The 10,320-nt window shown below is 25.9% G+C and overlaps 3 protein-coding genes across 3 annotated transcripts in view, besides 14 other annotated features; 2 read left to right on the plus strand and 1 right to left on the minus strand.

Annotated features, from left to right (window-relative positions):
* EDI_187720 (uncharacterized protein) overlaps positions 1 to 1,786 on the minus strand; it is a gene marked incomplete at both ends in the record, with an annotated part of 1,896 nt that extends 110 nt beyond the window's left edge. Inside the window, one exon of the mRNA XM_001733447.1 lies at positions 1 to 1,786. This exon is cut by the window's left edge and continues 110 nt beyond it. Within this exon, the coding sequence (XP_001733499.1) occupies positions 1 to 1,786 (1,786 nt within the window).
* Positions 1,787 to 2,178: 392 nt separating this feature from the next.
* Positions 2,179 to 2,243: a sequence feature (AT_rich).
* Positions 2,244 to 2,368: 125 nt separating this feature from the next.
* Positions 2,369 to 2,426: a sequence feature (AT_rich).
* Positions 2,427 to 2,479: 53 nt separating this feature from the next.
* Positions 2,480 to 3,016, plus strand: EDI_187830 (vacuolar ATP synthase 16 kDa proteolipid subunit; the record flags this gene model as incomplete). The annotated part of the gene is made up of 1 exon (XM_001740152.1): positions 2,480 to 3,016. The coding sequence occupies one exon, from the start codon at positions 2,480 to 2,482 to the stop codon at positions 3,014 to 3,016; it is 537 nt and encodes a 178-aa protein (XP_001740204.1).
* Positions 3,017 to 3,245: 229 nt separating this feature from the next.
* Positions 3,246 to 6,753: a repeat region.
* Positions 6,754 to 6,774: a sequence feature (AT_rich).
* Positions 6,775 to 6,995: 221 nt separating this feature from the next.
* Positions 6,996 to 7,075: a sequence feature (AT_rich).
* A 43-nt stretch (positions 7,076 to 7,118) lies between these two features.
* Positions 7,119 to 7,679: a repeat region.
* A 6-nt stretch (positions 7,680 to 7,685) lies between these two features.
* Positions 7,686 to 7,745: a sequence feature (AT_rich).
* A 48-nt stretch (positions 7,746 to 7,793) lies between these two features.
* Positions 7,794 to 7,843: a sequence feature (AT_rich).
* A 58-nt stretch (positions 7,844 to 7,901) lies between these two features.
* Positions 7,902 to 7,925: a sequence feature (AT_rich).
* Positions 7,926 to 8,103: 178 nt separating this feature from the next.
* Positions 8,104 to 8,188: a sequence feature (AT_rich).
* A 93-nt stretch (positions 8,189 to 8,281) lies between these two features.
* Positions 8,282 to 8,303: a sequence feature (AT_rich).
* Positions 8,304 to 8,502: 199 nt separating this feature from the next.
* Positions 8,503 to 8,589: a sequence feature (AT_rich).
* A 63-nt stretch (positions 8,590 to 8,652) lies between these two features.
* EDI_187850 (uncharacterized protein) lies at positions 8,653 to 9,554 on the plus strand (the record flags this gene model as incomplete). Its single annotated transcript, XM_001740153.1, has 2 exons — positions 8,653 to 9,343; positions 9,388 to 9,554. 2 exons carry the CDS (start codon positions 8,653 to 8,655, stop codon positions 9,552 to 9,554), a joined length of 858 nt encoding a protein of 285 aa, XP_001740205.1.
* A 156-nt stretch (positions 9,555 to 9,710) lies between these two features.
* Positions 9,711 to 9,745: a sequence feature (AT_rich).
* A 7-nt stretch (positions 9,746 to 9,752) lies between these two features.
* Positions 9,753 to 10,320: a repeat region.

Consider the following 10,320-nt stretch of genomic DNA (forward strand, 5'->3'; position numbering starts at 1 on the left):
CTGGTGCCATTTCATTGAACAAAATTTGTCTTGTTTTTGTATTAGAGAATGTATGAAGAGCAGTATATGGAAGTTGAACATCAAGAGCATCTTGACATTTATAGAATGGTGTAGATTCTTCACTAACAAATTGAACAATTAAAGCTTGTTGATGATCAGTAGAGTCAGGATAAACAAAAATAAGTTGATATTCTTCATCAGAACTGAAACTTAGATGAGCTTCTCCTTGTTGAAGAGATTCACATTCAATAAGCATACATCCATTAGAAAATTCAATATATCCAATTTTACTTCTTTGTGCGTTCATAGCAAAGATAGTATATTTTTCATCAGGGATAGATTTAGTATGAACAAATTTATACCATAATCCTGGATCTGTTTTAGCTAATGAATTACATCCATGAATTGATTCTTCAAGATTTTCAACAACTGCAGCTTCACTAAATACTCCTGGGTCATTAAGTTCAAGTGCAGTATCACATCTATCGTGTGAAGCAGTTTTTTCATACATATTAATAGTCATTTCACATGGACCATCTGGACAATAAGCTTTAATGTAATAAGTTTTTCCAACTTCCATATCAACGACAAGATAATTATTTTCACCACATAAACCAAATTCTTTAGAGTTACTAGTATCAACTGCACATTTTTCTTCTTCACAATTATTTACTAATTCTACTGCTACTCCAATTGGTTTCAAATTAGAGTCAACTGACTTACATGTAGAAATTACAACTGGTTTTCCATATCCTACAAATGATAAATAAACTGGTCTTACATCAGTATGATAGGAAATACATGATGGTTTTCCTGTTGGCCATACATCTGGAACATCAATTGATCTTGAAAATGGTAATTCTTGAATTGGAAGTGCACGTGAACAAACAGATGGAATAGAATCTGCTAAATGATCCATTCTAATTTCGAATTGACCTTCTTGATTTGCAGCAGCTGAAACACCAACATAATAAATCTTTTCTGCTTCTGTTTTAAGAACAAGAATAGATGAATATGAAGTTTTTCCACATCCATCATCAGCGAATTTAACACATTTAGCACCATTGCATTTACCGTTATTAAGAGTATCAACAACAACAAGTCTTGTATCAAAATTAGTATAATAATTACATGTATTAATAACTACATATTTTCCATCTCCTTTAAATTTGTACCATAATGTTGGTGCTGATGTTGTACATTCTACTTTAGTTTCTGGTACTTCACTTCTTACAATTTGTGCTTGGTCTGAATATGGGAAAATAGTTGCTCCATTTTCTTCTGGGACTGAACGTGCAACATCACATTCAATATGTGAATTATCTTCATATGATTGATCAATTGCAAGAGAAACTGTACCCTCAACATTTTCTTCAATTAATTTAACTAATATATAATAAGTTTTTCCTTGTACTGCATGGAAATTAACAATTGGATATTCACTAGAAGCACTACATGAATTATCAATACCTGATTCTGCAAGTTTGTTTTGAGCAACTCCTTCATCACTACATGAATCAAATATGTAAATTTCTGTTGGTAAATTAGTTGTAGCAAAACATGTATTAATATTAACAAGAAGAGATTCCATATCTTCTCCAACTGATGTAACAAAATATTGTCCTTGAACCTCTTTTAAAGAACCTGATTCAGGTGCAACTTTAGATTTAGGTGTATTGCTACCAAATACAAGTGATGTATGGTATTGTGGCAAATTAAATTTTGTAGCAGAAGAACACGTATACTGTCCATACGCAACAAAGAGGATGGCGAAGAGTGCCAACATGATCTGATTTTCTTTGTTTTTACTAAAATCTCTTTAAAAGACTCGAACTAAAAAAGGTTCCATCACCTCAGAATTTTTTCCTTTGTAATTCTTCAAATTCTTTTCCTCTTCGATAGAACAATTTATCCCCTTCTTTTCTTATTAGAATTTTCTATTATCGCATTGCTCTTTTTGTTTTTCATTTATAGTTTTCTTTTAAAGTCATTTGTAAATTATAAAATTTTTTTCCTCGTTTAACCATTAACGAAGAAATAAGAATATACTATTCTCTGTAAGAACAATCTACGTAGTACTTTGATTATCTTTTTTTTTCTTTCTCAGTCTTTCATAATAAAAAGTAATTAAGAGTTTATTCATTCTTTCAATAGTTATAATCTTCTTAAAATTGAATCTTTTTTTTAATAATTTTGTTATTTTCATATTTGTTATATATAACACATATAAAACATAAATATTAGAAAAAAGAATAAGAAAAACAATTAGGGTAAATACATTTTTTATTTTTGTTTATCAGTACTTTACATTGATTTTTTCTGTATAGAACTAATTCTTTTAACTTACTCATTTTAATACAAAAACCCCTTTTAATTAAATTACAAAAACATAATTATTCCATTATTTGAATTTTTTTTATTTTTTAGTAGCTTAAGAACTTTTAAGTCATCTTAAAAATCATCAAAAAACAAAACAATCATGTTGATGTCTGTCCTTCTTCGTTCAGTTACTGAGTTATGTCCAGTTTATTCACCATTTTTTGGATCAATGGGAATTACCGCTTCTATTGTTTTCACTGTATTTGGTGGTGCATATGGAACTGCTAAAAGTTCAGTTGGTATTAGTTCAGTTGGTGTTATGAAACCCGAATTCATTATGAGATCACTTTTTCCAGTTGTTTTTGCTGGTGTTATTGGTTTGTATGGACTTATCGTTTGTATTGTGCTTTTTATTAATGTAAATAAATCTGAATATTCTCTTAATCGTGCCTTTTTGGATCTTGGAGCTGGATTAACTTGTGGTTTGTGTGGTCTGGCTTCAGGTATGTCAATTGGTATTTCTGGTGATTGTGGTGTGAGAGGAGCTGCACAACAACCAAAACTTTTCGTCGGTATGCTTATTTGTCTAATTTTCTCAGAGGCCCTCGCTTTGTATGGATTTATTGTTGCATTGATTATGGCAGCAACTGGAGATAATTCATGCGTTGCTACTGCTTCCACTTCATCAAGTTCTTAAATTGACATACTTGTTGAAGTTAATTGATTAGTTTTTAAGTTAATTTTGGTTATTTGTTGATGTTAGTTATTATCTTTTAATTAACTAACTAGTCTTCTTATTTTTTATGAATAAAAGTCAAAATTTAATTTTTGTTTAATACAAAAATTTCCTTTTAGTTATTGTTTAATGTCTCCAAAAGTGTTATTTGAATAAATAATCTTTTCTCTTCTTATTTAGTTTTTATTATATTTTTTATCCCAGAAGGAACTGGAGAAGAAGAAAACAATGACTCTAGTGATAAATACACAACAAATACACAACAAATACTGAGAACATCATCATGGACAATATAAATGAACAAAACTACAACTATGAAAAAGACAATTCTGGAAATAGAAGAAGAAGAGAACAAAACACTGAATATCAAAAAACAAGAAATGATAATCAATCAAGAAGAGAAGAAAACACAACAAATCAAACAAATAGAATTTTAATTGATATGTTGTATTGATTTGCAATTAATTGGTTAAATAAGAAATTAAATAAGAAATTAAGAAATGAACAAATAGAAAATATAATAAAAACAATAAATAATAATGTAAATAATGATAAAGAATACATTAATAATATTAAAAAGTCACATAAAATAAACAACTAAAATATATATTAAAATGAAAGTGAACTCAATTATAGAAAGTGGAATGTAATCCAATAATAAAAAACATTAATATGAAAAATAACTCTATTGATATTGATGATGAATATCTTAACTCTATCATCATTCAACTTAAAGAAATGAAAATAGATAAATGTGTAAATATTAATTACTACTGGAAAATGAAAGAATCAGATAAATTAATAAGAGAAATAAATAATAATGGATATGGTCAGGAAGCAGAATAGAAAATCTGCAAGAAGATATGAAAATAATTTCAATGTGTATGTATTATTATCTCTAAAGTAAATTTAAATGAGATAAATTTGATGAAATAAAAGAAATCCTAAGGAAAATAAATAGATTAGAAGATCTAGTCAAGGGAAGGAAATGGTACAGAATAAAATACATCATGAGATTAAATGAACAAGATGAAGATGAAATTAAAATTAAATCACAAGAAAGAATAAAGTACCTAAAATATATGATGACGATGATTAAAGAAAGAATTAAATTTAATAAGAATGAAAGGGTCAGAATCAATACAAATAAAATCATGTTTGATTCTAATAACAAAATGAAAATAAAGAAGAAAGACCCACAAAATGAAATATACCCAAATAACGATATTACTTTAGAATATTGGAAATCGTTATATGAAACACAGGTGATATTAAATAAAGAACATTTGAAAATAAAACAAATCACCTCGTGGAATGAAAGATACAGGAATTATGATAGTGTCATCATCATATTGGATGATTTAAATTTAAGAATGATGAAAATAAGTAATTGGAAAGCACCAGGTATTGACACTATATATTTGTATTATTAGAAGAGAATGTCATCATCAAGAGAGTCCATTCTTAATATCTTCAATGAATGGTTAAACTTCAATGAAAACATCCCTCTAGACATGGTAAGTGGAAGAACTATACTAATCCACAAATGAGGTGATATGAACGATGTCACTAATTACCATCATATCAGTTGTACAAATGTAATAATGAAAGTATTTACCTCCATATTGAAAGAGAAGATTCACAATAGAATTAACATGAATAGTGAATCATTAAAAATTAGTAAAAATCAATTATGATGTAAACTGCAATCTCTTGCTGCTAAAGAAGGATTAATTAACAGTTATATGTTAAAGCAGCAGAAAGAAGAAAAATACCCAAAATATGTAGAGTCATATTATGACATTAAGAAAGCATATGACTCAGTAAATCATGAATGGGTAATAGAATCACTTAAATATTTTAATGTAGAGGGTGTCATCATAGACATTGTAGAAAGTATGATGAACAGATTGAAGATATTCATATGATATAAATACAACGAATATCTAGGATGTATTAAATTGATGAATTTTACAATATGATTCATTATCAGCTCTACTCTTCATCATCAAAATGAATATAATTTCTCAAATCATAGAAGAGAAGTTCCCAAAATCAAACCATACATTGTATATGGATGAATTGAGAATAATGACACAAGGTAATGAAGAGATGGGAACAATCCACAATGAAATTAAACAAATAATAAGTGGAATAAGGATGGAAATGAATGAAAAGAAATCAGGAATGGTATTAAAGAACATTAATAAAATACCAGATGGAATGCAAAACATCCCAATAATTGAAGGAGAGGAATTGTATAAATATTTAGGTGTATGGTAGTCAGATGAAATTAGTGATACCTTCAATTGTAAAATCATCAAATAAAAGATGATGAAGAAAATTGAAGAGATAAATACTGATGAATGTAGTAATAGAAGTTATATTACAAGAATTAATACTGAAGTAATACCCATCTTCAGATATTCAGCATCAGTATTAAATTGGAAGGTAGCTGACCTAGATAGAATGGATTTGGAGATAAGAAAATATTTAAGAAAGGCAAAATACATTAGTTGTAACTCCAAAGACCGTCTATATGTCCCTATAAATGAAATTGGTGAATGATTAATAAGCCTAAGGGACGAATATGTTATTGAATTAATTAGAACAATAATGTACTATTGTACAAGAGAGAGTGAAATAGGAAATAACATAATAGATAGATGGTATTCCAAGAAAGGAATATGGAATAGAATTAAAAAAGCACTAAGTCATAAAATCACAGAAACTCAAATAGAAGAAATAATAAATGAAGGGATTGAAAATAAAAAAGAAAAAGAAGTAGTATTAAAAATAAATAAAATAATGACCAACAAATACATCAAAAATGGAAATCAAACAAGTTGACATTTTAGAAGATGGTTCGAGTCAAAAGGGGTAGATAAAACTACTACAATCAATGTATGGAAGTCCATCAATATAAAGAAAAATGCATTTCTCCAATTAACTAAAATACAAGATAGAGCAATATTTAGTGGGTACAGGAAAGATAAAATATTAAAAAATGAAAGATTAAAGTACTGCCCACTTTGTAAAGACAAGATATCCACAGTAGAACACATTCTACTATCTTGCATTGGTCATAAGAAATCACAAATAGAAAAACATGACCATATTGGCATCATCATATGGGAGGGGTTAATAAGAAAATACACAAGAAATAAACAATACAAGAAACCCCCATATGAAACAGTGTTCCAATACAACGACATCACTATGATATTGAACAAACAAATAATGCCAAAAAGTGATGGACTATATCATAAAAGACCAGATATATATGTACCATATAAAAAGAATAAAACTGGTCTAATATTTGATATGACTATTGTGGCAGATCATAATATTAATGGAGCCTATTGGAAGAAAAGAAATATGAATAAGGAATTGAAAAATAGGCTAATGAAAGTAGATAAATTAAAGGATGTCAAAATAATTGGAGTAGTAATTTGGATTAATGGGCTAATAAATGCGGAAAGTATTAAATTAATTAAAGAATTAAAAATCGAAATTGATATCACTAAAGAAATCAAAAACCTTATAATTAAAAACATGATGGACGTCATAGAACATTGTTTCTACCACAACCAAACATATGTTTTTGAAATACATGATGAAGACTCATTGACGGGATTAGTCTCCCCTGACCCAGGAACAATAGACACAAGTTCTGTTAACACTTAATTAACTACTTTATTATTTTTATTATATTTTTTGTTGGGTTACTCATTTTTTTATGTTATTTTGATATTCTATTTGTATTAACGGGGTCAATTATAAGAATAATACTACTTCTTTTATTCAGTGAATCATTGTGTCAATTAGGTTTACTTTATCTATATAATTATTACATCACTTAAGTACTGACTGTTAAGCCTTTATAAACTGTTTTACCTTTTTTTAATAACAAACTATAACATTCATAACTTACCATTTCAATTATAATTAAATATATTTTTTTTATTTAATAATTATTTTTTCAAAGTATGTTCTAAAAATTATTTGTTAATAAATTAACTTATAGAAAAAGAAATAATTCATTGTTTTATCTTCATTTTCAATAGAATCCTAAAATATTATCATCATTCAAATCACCTAGTTATGGACTGGTTATGATATTATATTGGTTAGAAAAACATCTTAATCAACACTAGAAGAATAACAATGTTTATTAATTACAATGACAGAATATCATTGACAATAAAAGAATAGGTATTTATAAAGGTGTTATTATTACTTGTTAGAATACAAGTATAATTGATGATATAAGATTATCAAAGGAAAAGGGTCTAGTGGTTGAGGCTAAAAAGAATATTAGCCAATAGTAATACAGTAGTAATTATATACTCTCCTTAAAATAAGAAAATAAAGAAGAACAATTTTAATATTCATCAAATTAAAAAAAAATTAAATAATGAATATTTAAATAATTGATGTTTAAAATATTCTATTCCACATCAAATAAATGAGAAAATGAAATTATCATAATTCAACAACTAAAGTCAAAGAATAAGCTAATAGACTATGAAAATACAATGTAAAAACAAATGGATTAATTAATCTCCACAGAACAATGAACAATAGAAAATACTTCTTTAATACTTAATTATCTACTTTTTGTTTCTTCATTTTTAATAGTAATTTATTATTTTTTTATTATAATACCAAAATTAATAAAAATAATTATCTTTACAAATTTTGGATTGTGATGTATTTGGCTTTTAGTTAAAACAACATTTAATAAAATATATAAATCATCAACTATTATTTGATTAATTTTAAAAACATAGAAGAATAAAACAAAACAAAAACATTACCTTATTTGATGAATAAACAATTTCACTAATTATTTTAAAAAATAAAAAAAGTATCACTCAAGAATAAAACAATACAGAAAAGAATTTTTTATGTCAAAAGATAATTTTGGTAGAATTATTGATTTCCATTTACATATAAGGTAAATGAAACAGTATATAAAATAATTCTTTCTTTAATATTACACACCTATGAACCAATAACACATAAGGGTATTGGAACTGAATGTGTATTTTAATAATATAAATAAATTTTTTTTTTTATATAAACCCTATTATTAGGGTTAGTTAATTATTTTTTTAAATTAAATAAAAAGTATGCTTAAAACAACCGAATATTCTAGAATAATTAAAAATAAACTACTCATTATGTGTCAATACGTGGGATTCTATTAAAAAAGGAACTTTGAAAAAAATTATTAATTAATAAACTTTATGGGAGATTCAGATACATTGATTATACTTATTTTTTGTATTTTCATTCCACCATTGGCTATTTGGTGGAAAACTAGAGCTATTGATACTGACTTTATAATTTGTTTGTTGTTATGGCTCATTTGCTGTGGTATTGGAGGAATTATTTATGCTTTCATTAAATGTTTCGCATAAGCTAAATGAAATTTCAAAATGTTTATTTTTTGTTTAATTTTTAATAAATGAAATTGAAAAAAGAGTTTAAAGGATTTATATTCATTTAAATAAAAATTATTTTAAATACTTTGGTTTCAATATATTTATAAAACCCTTTTTTTTCATTTTTTTTATATCTACAAATGTACAATGCTTGATTTGTTTATGAATCAATTTAATATCTTTATTGAAACATGGATGAGTCCTATTATCGACATATTAGAACAAGGACTAATTAATATCGCAATCAAAAACGATGATGAAAGATTTTGGACAGTATCGCCAAGAGAAAATATTCATCAATTGCTCTTTGCTATTCCATTTTGTTTAGTTGATTTAATTCTATGTTATTTAATATTTCCTAAAACATCTACAGTACATAGAAATGAAAAGAAATGGTACTATAATATTCTTGGTTGTCTTTGTATCTTTTTCTTTATAATGCAACTCATTTACAAATATTTAAGAGGTGTTATTGTTTCAATATTTATGCCATGTCATTGTGTACTTCTTGTTCAATCAATAGTTCTATTCTTCTTTCCACAACATACGCCATTTTTATATTATTGTTCATGTCTTCCTGCTGTGGCATTAATTTTTCCAGATACAAAAAAGAATATATTATTCTTTGAAAAACCAATGTATTTTATTCAACATACCTTTCAATTTTTAATGCCAATTGTTTTTAATGTAACTAATACTCGTCCAACAATTAGACAGTTCTTTGGTTATTATTTCTTTGGTGTATTTTTATTCCTTCTATTGGCTTTTTATGTTATGGTTCCTTTTTCATATGCAACTGGATTAAATTTGTCATTTATGTTATACTATCCACATTCTTGTTTGTTCTTTCTTTATTATCATTTATTTAAAACTTATTTCTAGCACCTTGGAAAGGAGAGCGTTATCGTTTAAGTGCAATGTTATTTGTTCATTATCTAGGATGGATATTTGGATTTGTTGTTTATTATTTACATGTGCTTTTCCAATGGCTCATTCAAAAAGTTTTTATGTTATCTAAATCAACCCAAGCGTATAAGAAAGAAGAATAGACAATTAACTATTATTACTTTATAAATTTTTGTTACTCTTATTTAAACTTTTGTTTTTTTTTACTATTCCTACTTTTTCTGATATAAATAATATTATCACAGTTTTACTATTAAAGGGTAATATAGTAAAAATATTCAATATCCTTTTTCATAAACTAATTATCAAAAAAATTTATTTTTTATTTATTTTTCAAAAAAAATGCAGAAATACAAATTTTGTTGCCATGGCTATTGAGTAATACCATAGAGTCTTGTAAAGAAAATCAAACAACAAACAGGTATTTAAGTTCAAAGAAAAGAAAGAACTTCAATAACAATAAAACACATAATAATAATAATAAAAGAAATAACAAGAGAAAAGTGAATAGAAAAAGAAGAACACAAATAAAAACAATTAAAAGACAATGTAAATATAATGATAATAAACATTATACAAATAATAAATCTAAATTATTAACAATAAATGAAATTAAATTGAAAAATAAAAGAATAAGAAGTGAAGTTGTGAAACGAGAATAATTAAAAATACATAAAAAATAAGAAGATAAAGAGAATGTACAACATCCTCCAAGAAGTATATTCAATAAGAAAGAATAAAATAATAAAGAAAAACAAAGAAGAATTCAAAGATAAAACAAAAGATTGGACAAGTGAAGATATTAAAACAATCGAAGAAGAAATCAAAAACAAAAAACAAAGAAATGAAATAAAATTACAATAATAATAAATTAAAAATAATATAAATAAAAACACAAGATAAAGAAGA

The sequence above is a fragment of the Entamoeba dispar genome, genomic scaffold (genome assembly GCF_000209125.1).
Source record: "Entamoeba dispar SAW760 scf_1105229462759 genomic scaffold, whole genome shotgun sequence".
NCBI classification, from domain to species: domain Eukaryota; phylum Evosea; order Mastigamoebida; family Endamoebidae; genus Entamoeba; species Entamoeba dispar.